Below are 16840 nucleotides of genomic sequence, written 5' to 3'. Positions count from 1 at the left end.
ATTCCATGCTACGAATCCTGGAGCAAGCAGTGGCTTCCCCCATGTCCATCTCAATAACAGACTATGGACTTTTTCTCCAGGAACTTGTCCAAACCTTTTTAAACCCAGACATGCTAACTGCTGTTACCACATTCTTTGGCAGTGAATTCTAGCACTTAACAATTCACTTTGAGTGAAAAAGTATTTCCTCCTATTTGTTTTAAAACTATTTCCATGTAATTTCATAGAGTTTCCCTTGGTCTTTGTACTTCTCGAAAGAGTGAAAAATCTATTCACGTCTACCTGTTCTACACCACTCAGGATTTTATAGACCTCAGTCATATCCCCCCTCAGCCGTCTTGTTTCCAAGCTGAAGATCCCTAACCTCTTTAGCCTTTCCTCATATGGGAGGAGTTCCATCCCCTTTATCATTTTTGTCACTCTGCTTTGAACATTGTCTAATTTCGCTATATTTTTTCTGAGGTACAGCAACCAGAATTGAACGCAGTACTCGAGGTGAGGTTGCATCATGGAGCGAAACAGAGGCATTATAATATTCTTGGTCTTATTTTGCATCCCTTTCCTAATAATTCCCAATATCCTGTTTGCTCTTTTGGCTGCCACCACACACTGGGCAGAAGATTTCAACCTATTGTCTAGAATGACACCTAGATTTTTTTTTCTTGAGTGCTGACTTCTAAGGTGGACCCCAGCATTAGGTAACTATGATTTGGATTATTCTTCTCTGCTCACTCTCCTCCAGTCTTAGAATATGTCAGCCTTCATGAGGGGCCTAGTTCCCTTGGATCCTGCTGACACGCAACAGATTTCCACTATAAATCATCTGCTAACAGCTACCACCTGTCTGCACAATAACAGACTGCCTATCAATTCTGCTAAGTCCCACGCTATCCTTTTTTTTTTTTTTTTCTGGCACTAGAAATACAGTTCTTGATTTGCCTATACTTCTCTGTTCCACACTTGTTCCATTGACCAATACTGTAAAGATTCTTAGTCATTGTCGATTAGTCATTAACTTTCACTACTCAGTTTTCCTCTGTCAAATGCTAATTCTACAAGCTCTGAATGATCAGCTCCATTCGATCCTTCTTAGATCAATCTGCATTAAATATTCTTGTACATTCACTCGTTATGAGGCACTTGATTATTGTAATTTACCGGGAAATTAGAATCAGACTGAAACACCTCCAGCTTGATCAAAACACGACTGGGAAGCTGATCACTGGTCATAAGAAATTTGACCGTCACACCACTCCTAGTGGCCACTCACTGATTGCCTGTATCCCATTGTCTTATTTTTAAGCTCATCTGGTGTACAGGATCTGCATCTCTCGACTGCCTTGCTTTCTGATGGATGCCCTACTGTCAAACTGAAACATTGCGTTCCCTTTAGCAGAACAGACTCATTCCTTCATTCCGTGACATAGTCCACGATTCTATCAGATACATAATCTTCTCTGTTCAGGGTCCTGAAATTTGGAATGCACTACCCAGTCGTCTCAGGCGCCATTCCTCCCTTCAACTCTTCAGAGCAGATCTAAAAACTCACCTGTTCACCGATGCATATCCTAGCAGGGCCACACGCGCACTGGACCTGGTTCACACATCTTCCCTTGTGTGTTTTTTCCCTCATCTCCTTTTCTATTAACATTGTAGTTCTTCCCTCTGCCCACTTCTTCTTTGTGGTTGTTTTCTTTTTCTTTGCTGTTTCCATTAGGTTTTATGCCACTCATACATTATTAATGGGCGGGATAGTCGTTAAATTGGAGCTTGGATGGAAGAACTGATCTCTATGGTTTACAGGCACTGAGTGCTCGAAATCATGAAGGATTCCTTGAAGTGTAGTGAAAAATGCTAGGAAAGAGCAGATAATCACAGAACTTAGTAATTCTTCCAGAGATAGAAATTACCCAGTCTAGGAATTGTCTGGATTCTTGTGTCTAGGGAATGGTACTACAGAACAAACAGGATTTGTTTCCCACTGGTAGTACCCAATGAAGAATTATGCCAATGTGGAAATATATTTGTTGTGCAATAATTAGCAGAATGACAAACAAGCACACAAAATAAATACTGCTAGAATTACACTAAAGATCTGAGTAAGAATTACACAGAAATTAGTATCTGTGCATATACTGTTACAGTACTAAGAATTATACCTGAGAAGAGAATACTAAAAGCTGAAGATATTTGGCTAATGAACCATGCCCATGAGAGCTAACATCCTTTGACAGCCTAGAAATAGGAACTAACTGTCCCCAGACTACAGGAGTGAACCCCAATTTCTCACCATTACAAGTCACTTGCTTTGTAGCAGGATCTCTGGAATAAAGAACAAAATTACAGAGCATATTCAAAAGCATGAATTAATGAGACAAAGCCAACATGGATTTAGTGAAGGGAAATCTTGCCTCACCAATCTATTACATTTCTTTGAAGGGGTGAACAAACATGGATAAAGCTGAGCCCGTCGATATTGTGTATCTGGATTTTTAAAAGGCATTTGACAAAGTACCTCATGAAAGACTCCAAAGGAAAATGGAGAGTCATGTGATAGGAAGTAGTGTGCTATTGTGGATTAAAAACTGGTTAAAAGATAGAAAACAAGAGAGTAAGATAAATAGTATTCTTGGTGAAGAAGGGTAGATAGTGGGGTTTCCCAGGGGTCTCTGCTGGGACCGCTGCTTTTTAACATATTTATAAATGATGTAGAGATGGGAGTAACTAGTGAGGTAATTAAATTTGGTGATACAAAGGATTGTGAAAAATTAGAAGAGGACCTTACAAGGTTGGGAGACTGGGCATCTAAATGACAGATGACGTTTAATGTGAACAAGTGCAAAGTGATGCATGTAGGAAAGAGGAACCCAACTATAGCTACGTAATGCAAGGTTCCACATTAGGAGTCACCGACCAGGAAAGGGATCTAGGCGTAGTCGATACATTGATATCCTCTGCTCAGTGTGGTGGTGGCTGCTAAGGAAGCAAATTGAACGTTAGGTATTGTTAGGAAAGGAATGGAAACAAAAATGAGAACGTTATAATGCCTTTGTATACGCTCCATGGTGTGGTCACCACATCTCAAAAAAGATATAGTGGAATTAGAAAAGGTACAGAGAAGGGTGACGAAAATGATAAAGGGGAAAGGATGACTTTCCTATGAGGAAAGGCTAAAGCGGCTAGGGCTCTTCAGCTTGGAGAAAAGGCGGCTGAGGGGAGTTATAATAGAGGTCGATAAAATGAGTGGAGTGGAACAGGTAGATGTGAAGCGCTTGTTTACTCTTTCCAAAAATAGTAGGACTAGAGGTCACACGATGAAGCTACAAAGTAGTAAATTTAAAATGAGTCAGAGAAAATATTTCTTCACTCAACGTGTAATTAAACTCTGGAATTTGTTGCCAGAAAGTGTGGTAAAAGCAGTTAGTTTAGTGGGGTTAGTTTAGACTGGCTTCCTAAAGGAAAAGTTCATAGATCTTTTTTTAAAATGGACTTGGAGAAAATCCACTGCTCATTTTATGCTGCTTATTCTAGAAATATATTGTATTGTTTTGGGATCTTGCCAGGTACTTGTAACCTGGTTTGTCCACTGTTGGAAACAGGATGTTGAATATAGTAACTAAACCACCATTAATCTAACAATTCACCTCAAAAGTGACAAAAATAAATTAAAAAGGAGAAAAAAAAATGTCAGAACTTACATAGGCTTGTGTCACATGATAGTGAATTTAAGATCTTAATAAAAAAGGGAAGATCTTAGCTATGAAGAAATGCCTTTTGTATGCAGGCACTACCGCAGTTGAAGGCAGCATTGCAGATGTCACATGCAGGTCATGAGGGAAAGAATCCCTCATGACCTGCATGTGACGTCTGCAATGCTTTCTCCAAGAACTTTGCCCTGCCACTGCTCCATGGGAAGATCTCGGGTATGGGGAAGTGCCTTTTATGTGCAGGCACTACTGCGGTTGGAGGCAGCATTGCAGACATCACAAGCGTGTCCTGAAGGATCTTTTAAGAACTCTGCCGTGAACGCGGACGTAGGTGTGTGCCCAAACGGGTGTGACCGAAGAGGAACAGCCCTTTGGAGCTCTGAGAAGTCAGGAGCAGACAAGGTTTTCTTCCTTTGATTGTTCATATGGGGAATGGAAGAGGAGTGGTGAAGAAGATTGGACCTCTTACTGGAACCGACTCAGTGGCCCAGCATATACCTTCTATTGCTTCACTTCCTGGGTCTTCTGCTGTGAACAGTTCACGAATGTGGTCTAATTTTGACTTAATTTCAGTAGATGAACTCTCACACTGGCTCAAAAAATATGCCAAATCTCAGTGCAAACTCGACGTTTGCCCTACCAGCCTAATAAAAGCTGCACCCAAACAATTCAAAAAAGACCTCACGAACCAAATAAACTATAGACTCCTACATGGTCTCTTCCCTACGGAAAATGGAAACATATTACTCACTCCGCTGCCAATAGATGCCAAGAATAGCTCAATGGACTTAACCAACTACCGACCAGTCACCTCTATCCCACTCGCTACAAAGCTGATGGAAGGCATAGTGACGAAGCAACTCACGGACTATTTGACCAAACACTCAATCCTGCACAAGTCACAGTCAGGATTCCGATCAAATCATAGCACCGAAACCGTACTTGTGTCTGCAACGAACTCCTTCAAAAAAACAATTGCAACTGACAAGAACTTACTCATACTACAATTTGACATGTCCAGTGCCTTCGACATGGTGGATCATGGAATAGTAATACACATACTAGAATACTTCGGAATCGGAGGCCCAGTTCTCAAATGGTTCAAAGGATTCCTCACCACTAGATCCAACCAAGTTATAACGAAGACTGCCAGATCACCGCCTTGGACACCGGAATGTGGAGTACCTCAAGGTTCCCCCCATTCACCCACAATCTTCAACCTAATGATGATACCACTAGCCAAACTCTTGGCCAGTCAAAACCTTAACCCATACATATATGCTGACGACGTCACAATCTACATCCCGTTTAAGAGTGACTTAAACGAAATAACAACAAGATCAGCCAGAGCTTCCAGATCACGCTCTCATGGGCGGACTCAATCCGGTTAAAGCTCAATGCAGAAAAAACCCAATGCGGGGTCACGTGATGCCTGCTTCCTGATCGGCAGCGAGAGCAGAGAGCTCCTCAGAATCCCTGCAAAAATCAGCTTTATCAACAGTTTAGAAATCACCCCGGAACACCTTACAGTCTCGCGCAGGGTTGGTGAGCTGTGAGAAAGCAGCAAAATTGAAAACGGAGCCCGAGGGCAGAAGGTATGCCCACAAGGAACCAGGGAGGCTTGAAGAACAAAAACGCTCCAGCGATGAAGGCAAGCAAGATGGCGCCGGCCCCAGAATCCCCGAATGTAAGTGAAAAAATGGCGGGAGACTGGGCACGAGAGGTATCACTGACGGTAACCGCGGCGCTGGAAGATAGATTGAATAAAATTCAATCAGCGGTAGAAGAAATAAATGAGAAGTTTGACTCGCAGACGCGCAGACTCGAAGAAGTAGAGCAACGAGTGCTAGCGCAGGAAGAAACAACGCATGGAATGGTGGCACAAATCTCAGAACTCCAAAAAGAAGCAGCAGCCTTAAAAGAGAGAGTAGAAGAGCAAGAAAACGGAAACCGGCGTAATAACCTGCGGGTTATAGGACTACCAGAGACTGTGCAGGATAAAGAACTTTACAAATTTTTTTATTCATGGCTGCCATCACAGCTGGGCCTTGAGGGAGACGCAAGCACATGGCAGTGTGACCGCGCACACCGCATCGGGGCCCGAAGAGAGGGGGATAGCAAGCCCCGCACAGCTATAGTGCATTACCTAAATTGGAGGGAAAAAGAGCTGTTGCTCAAATCCAGCCGTTTCAGGTGAGAGCCCATAGAGTACGATGGTCATAAAATATTGCTATTGTTTGTACAGCGCTGCGTATGCCTTGTAGCGCTATAGAAATGCTAAATAGTAGTAGTAGTAGTAGACTACTCTGCCGCGGTGGCGCAGCTAAGGCGTGCCATGGCCCCCACCTGCACTTTACTGCATAGAAAAGGACTCAGATTCTCGCTATTGTATCCGGCCAAATTGAAAGTGTGGCATGGAGGAAAATCATTGCTGTTCTCGGAAGTAGCGGAGGCCAGGGCTTTCCTGGACAACTTTAACAGGGAAGACCTGAGGGAGAGCCCTAAAAGACTGCAGTAACCACAGCGTTCGGAGGATTATAAAAACAGATACAATTTGCGAGTACAAGGCTATCAAAGTTACAACCATAAACTGAGTTCCAGAGAGCAAAGGAATGTCGGATGGAAGCACTGTGACGGGAGAGAGGCTGTGAAGGAGAGCGAGGAACAGCAGCGGAAGAAGTCAAGATACATGGGCATGCTGAGGCACCAGATGATTTCCCAGATTGTATGTTCTTTGGGACTGGATTGTTTAATTTTAGTTTATTCACCTAAGAGGAAGGGGGAAAAGGGGGCAGGGAGGATGTGGGACGTTAAGCTCTGTTATCTTGCTGTATGGTCAGGGGAAGGAGAAGGTGGATGTGTTGGATAGTTAATTTGGGATGGGGTTTTGGGGAAGTGGGGGGAGGGTGGGTTAGGAGGGTAGACTGGGTGGGTGGGGGGAAGGTTATGTACATAGGAGGGGGAGGGGAAAAAGCGATAGGGGGAGTACCTGTGGAGAGGGGCAAGGGGGCGAGGGCCTGTATGAGATAGGACAGCAGAATTACACACAAAGGGCAGTTGCACAGGAGGAAATCGAAACTGGCAGGCTTGGCTGGGAGGCTTGCTGGTTGGTAAGAGAGGAATCTATGCTCAATATTGATGGACAAATACAGCAATGGTTAACTTAAAGCTTATCTCTTAATGTGGATGGAATACACTCCCCGGTCAAGCGAACCAAAATATTGTCGTGGCTGAGCAAAGAGGGGGCGGATATCGCCTATTTGCAGGAGACACATTTGTCCGATACTGAACATGTGAAGCTGAAGAGAGGATGGGTGGGAGAAGTAATTTACTCATCATTTAATAGCAGGAAAAGAGGGGTAGCCATACTCATACACAAAAAGCTTCCCTTAAATATTCATAAAACGTTACTTGATAAGGAAGGAAGATTTGTTATAGTTCTGGGAGAATTGTGGGGTAGAAAGATAGGTCTCTGTAATATCTATGGTCCTAATGTTTATCACCACAAATTGTTTTCTGATATAGTGGCAAATATGGGCGCACATCCTGAATATCAATTGGTTCTGGGAGGAGACCTAAATACATATGCAGATCCAACTATCGATTGTAAACCAGCCAAAAAGAGAAGTAAAGGGATGGAGAGCAAGGGAATTAATTTTTTGCTAAACCAGTTGGGGACAGTGGACATCTGGAGACTATTACATCCACACGATACAGATTACACATTTTATTCTGCCCCCCATAACATGTACTCTAGAATAGATTACTTTCTCATTTCGCATATAGCGGCGCATATAGTGGATAATACCCTGTCTGATCACTCGGCCATAACTCTAACTATATCGTACACAGCGAGCACAACAGAGAAGGTGTGGAGGTTCTCACCTTCGTTGTATTATGATAATGACTTCAGATCTTTTTTAAGAGAGAAATGGGCAGATTATCAGAGGTATAATAAGACGCCAGAAGTGAACCCAGTTATATACTGGGAGGCAGCCAAAGTAGTGTTAAGGGGCTATATTTTGGCGTATACAGCCAGCAAGAAGAAAAGAACGGAGGCTGAATTGTTACAATTATCCCTAGAGTACCAGAGGGTGCGGCAACAACATGTAAGCAGCTTAGATAAAACGGTAAAAATGCGCATGTTGGAGCTACGTAGACAAATTGACCAACTGCTCAATTCCAGGGCTGAATGGGACATATACTTCCAAAGATTTAAATTGTTTAAATGGGGGAATAAAGCTGGAAGGCTTATGGCTAACTTGGTACGACCTTATAAAAAGAGACAAGATGGTTACATCAATCAGAGATAGCTCTGGCCATAGTTACCGGCAGGAGGCCCAAATACAACAACAATTTGTTAAATAGTACCAATCTTTGTATGAAGAGAGGGAGATGGACTATGCACAGAGAGATGCCTTCTTTAAGGATCTGTCTATACCAAAATTCACCACAGACCAAATCCAAGGGCTGAGTACATCCATAACTTTACAGGAGGTCAGACAGGGCATCAAGGTATTAAAGCCCACTAAAGCACCGGGACCAGATGGATATGGACCAGAATTTTACAAACTATTATCAGAGGATATAGCTAGCCCACTGGTTGACATGTATAATAGCCTCAAACGGGAGGGGGTTGGTGAGCATTCTAATTTAGCACACATTATATTGTTACCAAAACCAGGGAAAGATCCAGAGCAAGTAGGATCATACAGGCCGATCTCGCTACTGAACCAAGATACTAAAATCTTAGCAGCTATCCTAGCCAGGAGAATGAACATATACCTCCCTCAAGTAATACATGAAGACCAGGCGGGCTTTGTCCCAGGGAGGTATGCCTCGATGAACCTAACCAGAGCTCTGGCGGCCATACATATCTATAGAGGGAAAGGGGGGAAGGAGGCTATAGCGGGATTAGACATGGAAAAAGCCTTTGACAGTATTTCCTGGAAGTACTTGTTTTGGGTGATGGAACAGTACGGCATACAGGGAAGATTTACTGATTGGGTCCGGGTTCTCTATACCAAGCCAAAGGCTAGACTGCTGATTAACAATACACTGACAGAAAGTTTTGATCTACAAAGAGGAACGAGACAGGGATGTCCGCTGTCCCCACTCTTGTTCCTCCTAGCAATTGAACCATTAGCTATAAAAATACGACAGAGTGACCAGCTCAAGGGTCTCCAGGTGGGGGGGCGAGAGACCCGCATTAACCTACTTGCGGATGATATACTACTTTATTTGGCGGATGCCTTCACCCACCTGGAGAAGGCACTAGTACTGGTAAAGGAGTTTGGGGGAATCTCTGGCTTACGAGTCAACTGTGATAAATCTGAACTACTCCCCCTAGCAGGTAGCAAAGAAAATTCAAGGTTTGGGAAACTGCCAATCCCACCAGTGCAGCAGTCAATGCGTTATCTGGGCATACACCTGAGTACTAATCCAGTTGTGATGTATAAACGAAATATTCTAGACCAAATAGATAAAATAAGACAATCATGTCTTCGGTGGAAAGACTTACCATTGTCACTATTTGGTAGAGTAGCAATGGTTTAAGATGGTATTGCTGCCAAAGCTCCTATACCCGTTACAGGCCATGCCAATTTGGATAAAACGGCAAGATGAAAGAGTATTCCGGTCTATAATTAGATCGTTTATATGGAGGCAAAAGGGTTCCCGAGTAGCACATCAAACGTTAATACTTAATAGGGAGAAGGGTGGCATTAAGTTGCCAGATCTCCGACTATATAATGTGGCTGCGCTAATGAGACTGATCTATGAGGGCATAATAGGGCAGTCGAAATTTACACCGTCTCAATGGTGGGAGGGTTGGTGCTCTCCGTATACGTTTATAAACCTACTACATACACCTCCGGGGTTGGGCACAAAGTTAAACAGGCAGTATAGTTTTCTTCAACCATTGAGAATGGCTTGGAAGTGGTGGAGGAGCAGACAGGCACGGAGTCCGTATGCATCACCCTTACTGAGACTGGTGGGACTGGTAGATTTTCCCGCGGGGGTGGGCCCCTCATACTTCAAGACATGTGCAAGGAAAGGGTGTGTGACTTTAGGAGATTTGGTCCCTGCAGGGGGGGATAACGTTGTCATTTGCACAGGTGAAAGACACATGGCAGATCCCCAACACTCATATGATACAATACATGCAAGCCAGGCACTATTGGTTACAGATGAAAGCGAAATATGGGGAGTCTTGGACTTATGGTAGCCTGGATGAGTTGATGCTGCGGATGCCAGTAGCGGGCAACCGGCTATCCAATTGGTATAAGTTGGTGAAAATGGTCATTCCAGAGGGTGGAGCGGTGGGGGCTGCTACCCGATGGAATGAAGAATTAGGAACAGATTACTCACAGCCACAGTTTAACATGATGTATGTGACACTATTTGAAATGGTAAAATCGGCAGACTGGCAAGAAACCCAATTTAAACTGCTACACAGGGCATATATTACTCGTGAGAAGGGGAAAAAAATGAACATGTGGGACTCAGACAGATGTATTAAGTGTAAGTCGGGAACTGGCACTTTCCTACATACTTTCTTGGAATGTCCTAAATTGATATGGAATGAAGTGTTTGCACTGCTCAACAGGGTGTTACAGTTAACGGTGGAGTGGTCATATAAAGCACTGATGCTGGGGGATCAATCAGAATTAATTGCACAAGGCTTGTCTCAGCCGCAGAGGAGATTCTTGTACATGTCAGTACTGGCGGTCAAGAGGACCATTCTGCAGGTTTGGACAAGTGAGGTCCCGGCTTCGTATGCATGTTGGTTGGTAAAAGTACAAGAGATAGCACACTATGAGATTTCATTGTATAGGAAATCTGCAAATGTGGAAGGCAGACAATATGCAATGTTGTGGCAACGGCTCAAGGAGCTCGCAAGGAACTAAGGTTCTTTCAAACATATGTCTTACTTACAGGTACCATAAGGGGGAGGGGGGAAGGGATGGGGATAGGTAAGGGATGTGTATAAGTTGGCTGTCTGAGAAGGGTGTGAATCCTTTTTCTTTCTGAATGAAGAGTTTCTTAAGGGGCAGAAGAGGGGTATTAATAGTACGGGGGGGAAAAAATGAAAAATGTTGATGCAATTGTGCTGTGCTAGTGCACTAGCGTTCCATTGAACGGACACTTGTAATAGACTCTCGATATAATAGAGGAAAGTACAATGTCTGGCATACTGAACGCATGTATTGTATTGATGTTAATAAAGATAAATAAAAAAAAAGAAAAAACCCAATGCCTAGTTCTCACCTCCCAATACAACACAAACTACTCCACCATAACCACACCTCACTGCACACTTCCTATCTCAGAAAACCTGAAAATTCTTGGAGTCACCATTGATCGAAACCTCACACTCGATACCCACGTGAAGAACACAACAAAAAAAATGTTCCAATCCATGTGGAAACTCAAAAGAATTAAACCTTTTTTCCCAAGAAACGCCTTTCGCACCCTGGTTCAGTCGCTAGTAATAAGCCACCTGGGCTACTGCAACGCTCTGTACGCAGGCTGTAAAGAACAGACCATTAAAAAACTTCAAACAACCCAAAGCACGGCAGCCAGACTCATCTTTGGAAAGCCTAAATTTGAAAGTGCGAAGCCCCTAAGAGAGAAACTACATTGGCTTCCGCTCAAGGAACGCATTGAATTCAAGATCTGCACAACCGTGCACAAAATCATTCATGCAGACGCCCCACTATACATGCTAAACCTAGTGGACCTACCGCCCAGAAACGCCAAAAGATCAGCCAGCAAATTCCTCAATCTGAATTTCCCCAGCTGCAAAGGAGTGAAATACAAACAGGCTTATGCTACAACCTTTGCATACAAAAGCACACAGTCTTGGAATGCGCTACCCAAGGCCCTGAAAACCATGAACAATCTAACCAGCTTCCGCAAAGCTCTGAAAACACACCTCTTTAACAAAGCTTACAAAAGTCACCCTCAATGATACAAATCATCCCCCAAACCACCCAAGCACACCTAAAACACCTCACATCCCACCCAACATCTGTCCATCTAACGCCTTGTTTACCTCAGCTCATGATCAACTATCTTTTAATCATGTACTGACTTTAGCTAACTCCTTGTTTACCTCAGCCCTTGATCAACTGTATTTTAATCTTGTACTGACCTTAGCATAACCCTACTCTGTAAGCCACATTGAGCCTGCAAAAAGGTGGGGTACAAATGCAATAAATAAATAAATTGGAAGCCTGGCATAAGTACCCTACCTCCCCAGCCTGCGATGGTGCAGGAAAAGTTGCTGCCTTCCAAAGTTTGGAGGAGTGAAAGCCCTTGAAGCTGATTTATCAGCTGTTAGGGCTTTCTCCCGCTTTCCTAATGGTTTCTCAACAGTTATTACTGGTTCCAGTAAAACTTTCAGCTGATTCTTTTTCTTCTAAGGTTAACTCTGTAGCTTTACAAGATCTTACTTTGAAAGATATTGGCTCTTCTCTATTCTGGATAGAAAAAAACATTGCATTTGTTATCTAAATTCTCAGTAGAAGACTCATCTATGTAAGTGGAACATGAGAATCGTATAGCGACTCTTGAATAAACATTACTAAAAACCGATTCTCAGGTTAAAATGGCTCAGGCTGTTTTAACCAATGTAACTAAGGATAATCTTTTGATACATCTTTAGATGGAGTCTCTTGAGAATTCCAAGTGTGCACGGAATTTGAGGTTACTCAACTTCCCAGTCACACACTGGCTGTCTGCAATGGAACTTTTTTTAAATGTATTTACGTGATGTTTTGTAACTTGTTGATTATGAATTAGTTCAAGTAGTAAATGAATATTACCTACCTAGAGTCTCTAAGGAGATGAAAGAAGGAGGAGCATTTGATGTTGTTAATTCACCGGATAGTTTAGGTGTTTCTCATTTTTTGGAATCCTCTCAGGATATCATAAATAAACATGCTACATTTATTAGTGGTTATGCAATCTAAGGAATATAAGTTGAAGATCCTTGAATCTTATTTTCCTAAAAAGAATTTAGTGTTCTGTGTTCAAACAATACAGTTGTTCACAGATGTGTCCAGACCAACTCAAATTTGTAGAAAGGCCTTCCTACGGCTTAATCCTAGAGTTTTGGCTGTGGGAGGATTCATTTTCCTTAAATTTCCTTGTTTGTGCCTGATAGACTGAGAATCATTATGTTTTCTTAGATCCTGTACTGCTGGAGGTTAGAGTATTAGATTTTAGGTTTATTGGCCTGTAATGCAAAACATTTGATGTAGTTAGATTTCTTTTATATTTTTTCCTCTCTTCTGTATATTGAAATTTTCCTCTTGATGTAGACTTGAAGATAAATTTAAATGTATTTTCCCCAATATATAATTGCCTCTTTTTTTCTGTATTGTATGTAATACAAGATTAAAACTTTAATTTTAAAAAATCTTAAAAAAAAACTATCAATTGCAATATGATGAATTAAAAGCATATTAGCATGTAAAACCTTCTAGAACTCAAATTTCATACTTATCTCAAAATGTCCCATTCAATACTCCTAATGAAATGCTGCTATTATGAAAGTACCACATAAACGCCTGTGTTTACAAAGGCGCACTGTAGGCATGTTAGTGTTTTTAACGTGCGTCAAACCCCAAAGCGCCTATAGGAATGTATTGGTGCGTTAGCGTTTAACACGCCTTAACTTTATAAGCTCGTTAAAAACGCTAACGCGCCTTAGTAAACATAACCCTAAGTGACCCAAGGCTGTTTAAGTCCTGAGGTCTTTTTTTCTCTTTTATTAAAATATTTTGCTAACCAATTTTATTTTATAGACTTCTACTAGTTTTTACCCTTTTAAAAAACTGGCATTATGTTTGATTATGTAAAAATCCAGTAACACTTGAAATGTATTCTGTGTTAATTTTTATTCTGTATTTCTTTAGAAGAGAATTTAAAAGTATTAATGTTTAGCATGCTACACATTTAAAAAAATAACTGTAGAAAAAGGGAGTCTTGATTTGATGTGCAGTGTAATTTCAGGTTAGGAGTCATATTCTACAGGCAACATAGTACTCACTGTGTGTTAGATTTCAACTTCATTCTGATCCCCATAATGTGCTATCATTTCAGGAGCTTCATGAAAATATACCAGACTGTTTTTGTGTTAATAAGTTGACAATTTAACAAAATATTGAACTGTAAACCTTTAACATTTTTCTTTTTCTTTTTACAGAGGCTAATAGACAAGTCCAGAGTAAGCTGCGTAAAATGGGTGCCAGGCTCAGAAAGCCTTTTCCTAGTGGCTCATTCCAGTGGCAATATGTACTTATATAATGTGGAGCACACTTGTGGTACCACAGCCCCACACTATCAGCTCCTAAAACAAGGAGAAAGCTTTGCCGTCCATACTTGCAAGAGCAAATCCACAAGAAACCCTCTGCTCAAATGGACAGTAGGAGAGGGAGCTCTGAATGAATTTGCCTTTTCCCCAGATGGGAAATTCTTTGCATGTGTGAACCAGGATGGTTTTCTTCGTGTATTTAATTTTGATTCAGTGGAATTGCATGGTACAATGAAAAGCTACTTTGGAGGACTGTTATGTGTATGTTGGAGTCCAGACGGGAAATATATTGTAACAGGTGGAGAGGATGACTTGGTAACAGTGTGGTCTTTTGTGGACTGCCGAGTAATAGCTAGAGGCCATGGACATAAATCATGGGTCAGTGTTGTAGCCTTTGACCCCTATACTACTAGTGTAGAAGAGTGTGACCCTATGGAATTTAGTGGCAGTGATGAGGATTTCCAGGATTTAATTCATTTTGGAAGAGATCGAGCAAACAGTACACAATCTAGGTTATCGAAAAGGAACTCTACAGAGAGTCGTCCAGTGAGCGTAACATATAGGTTTGGCTCAGTAGGGCAGGACACACAGCTTTGTTTATGGGACCTTACAGAAGATATTCTTTTCCCTCACCAGCCTCTGTCAAGAGCGAGGACACACACAAATGTCATGAATGCCACAAGTCCACCTGCAGGAAGTGGTGGTCCTAATCCAGGAAGCAATGGAAACAGCATCACCACACCTGGAAACTCTGTACCTCCTCCTCTTCCTCGATCAAACAGCCTTCCACATTCTGCAGTCTCTAATGCTGGCAGTAAAAGCAGTGTCATGGATGGTGCCATTGCTTCTGGTGTTAGCAAATTTGCAACCCTATCACTACATGATCGAAAGGAAAGACACCATGAAAAAGATCACAAAAGAAACCATAGCATGGGACATATATCTAGTAAGAGCAGTGACAAACTGAATTTAGTTAGTAAAACCAAAACGGACCCAGCTAAAACCTTGGGAACACCTCTTTGTCCCAGAATGGAAGACGTTCCCTTGTTAGAGCCTCTTATCTGTAAAAAGATAGCACATGAAAGACTGACTGTGTTAATTTTTCTTGAAGACTGTATAGTCACTGCTTGTCAGGAGGGATTTATTTGCACATGGGCAAGGCCTGGTAAAGTGGTAAGTTTTAATCCTTAATGCTGCATCAAGAACTACAACTTGAATCGCTAAGTTTTCTGGGAAAAAAAATACTGAATGCTGACTATAGTGACATTTCCTTATGCTCAATGTAAAAAGAGAATCTTTCTCTGAGCCATACTTTTGGATACTGCATGCCATCTACTTCGGAATCATTTGAATTTTTTTTTATGTGCAGTACCTTGAATATATTTTAGCAATGAGTGCCAACCAAAGAGAGAATAATTAAAGGTACTGTACGTCTTGAGTATCTATTCTAAAAATTCAAAACAGTTATGTGGGTTGAATTAACCTCTCAGTGCTAAATTATCTATAATTCATTGATAAATGAATTTGAGTAACCTACAAAATTTTATAATTGTATCCCTTTTCCTACTGCATTTACCACTAAAGGTTGATATAACTTATTTGTAAGGAAAACTGACATATTGAGGCTTTGATATCTGCAGTTTAGAATAACTATACCACTGTGCAATCTTATCTTTTTTTCTTTCTTTCTTTTTGAGAAATTTGATTTTTATTAGCAGTCCACCTGACATGGTGTTTATTTTGTTCAGTAATAATGCCCTTTGACACTGCATTACTTCAGTATAAAACTGTTCAAATCCATTTTTATTGTCTTATAATTTCTCTATGTAAATGTCCATCAGACATGCATTGGGGCGACAGGTAAGTAAAATGTATACTGTGTAATCGGTTTATACTGAAGCAAGGCACCGCATATATCCTCATTAGGAAACAAAATTATTACATGTCATTTGGATTGTACATTCACACAAATGTTAGTGAATATAGCATTTTTTGGCCAATTGCGTAACCTGTATTGCTATTTTCCTCTTACTAAGCAGTGGGGTTTCTCCTCAGGCAGGAAGGAGGAATGAATATGAAATCTGTTGCTATTTCTTATTGGGTGAAGTATGAGCAGTCATTTATTCTGAAGAACATTGGGTTCTTTTCAGATTATGGCATCTTCTGTTGACATACCCTACAAAATAGCAGTCCTATGTGGTTCCACAGGTTTGTGTACAGTAATACCTGGTGCACTAAAAAGGCATTGCAACTTGCATATAATCCAGTTTATTAAGGGGAGAGGTGATGAGCTGCTGAGATACAAGTTTACATCCATTCTGTCATCTCAAGAGGTCCTAAAAGGTTGAATGAAGGCCAGTAGTCAGGGAATAATTCAGTTTATATCTTTGTAATAATGTGTTGTACTGTTCAGTAATATCCACAAATTGTTGCAAGTTTTGTCTTGTTCCAAATGGGGGCTATGAAGAATGTATGTCGGAAAATGGACTGCATTGTTTAAACACTAACTCTATGGGCTTAGAGTAAATTTAATGGCAATTCGTAAAGCATGCTTTTGATTATCCCTTTGCTTCATTATATCAATTGGCGCTAATATCGCAATAGACTATCATGAGTTTAGATTATATGTTTTACATAACATGCAAATTCACAGGCCATCGCATTTTTACAAATCTGAATATGGAATTTCAGTACAACCTGAGTTATGAGGTTATGATTTCATTTGTGAGAACTTTGCAGTTGCTCTCCTAGTGTTTATTTTATTTATTTAAAACAGCAGCACTGTCTAGACTTTTCCAGAAAATTACCTCAG

At 41.3% G+C, this 16840-nt stretch overlaps 1 protein-coding gene across 5 annotated transcripts in view; it reads left to right on the top strand.

Annotated features, from left to right (window-relative positions):
* WDR20 (WD repeat domain 20) overlaps positions 1–16840 on the top strand; it is a 78125-nt gene that overhangs the window by 44810 nt on the left and 16475 nt on the right. For 2 of the 5 annotated variants that reach the window (XM_030215421.1, XM_030215422.1), the window contains one exon: positions 13921–15201. The exons of 1 other annotated variant lie outside the window; for it this stretch is intronic. In XM_030215421.1, the coding sequence (XP_030071281.1) occupies positions 13921–15201 (1281 nt within the window). Of the gene's footprint in view, positions 1–13920; positions 15451–16840 lie in introns of those variants that run through there. 2 more of the 5 variants (XR_003943455.1, XM_030215423.1) reach the window with 2 other exon arrangements.

Source organism: Microcaecilia unicolor, chromosome 9 (genome assembly GCF_901765095.1).
Source record: "Microcaecilia unicolor chromosome 9, aMicUni1.1, whole genome shotgun sequence".
NCBI lineage: Eukaryota > Metazoa > Chordata > Amphibia > Gymnophiona > Siphonopidae > Microcaecilia > Microcaecilia unicolor.
The sequence above is the reverse complement of the archived record's forward strand: the minus strand, read 5'-3'. Positions and strand labels throughout refer to the sequence as shown.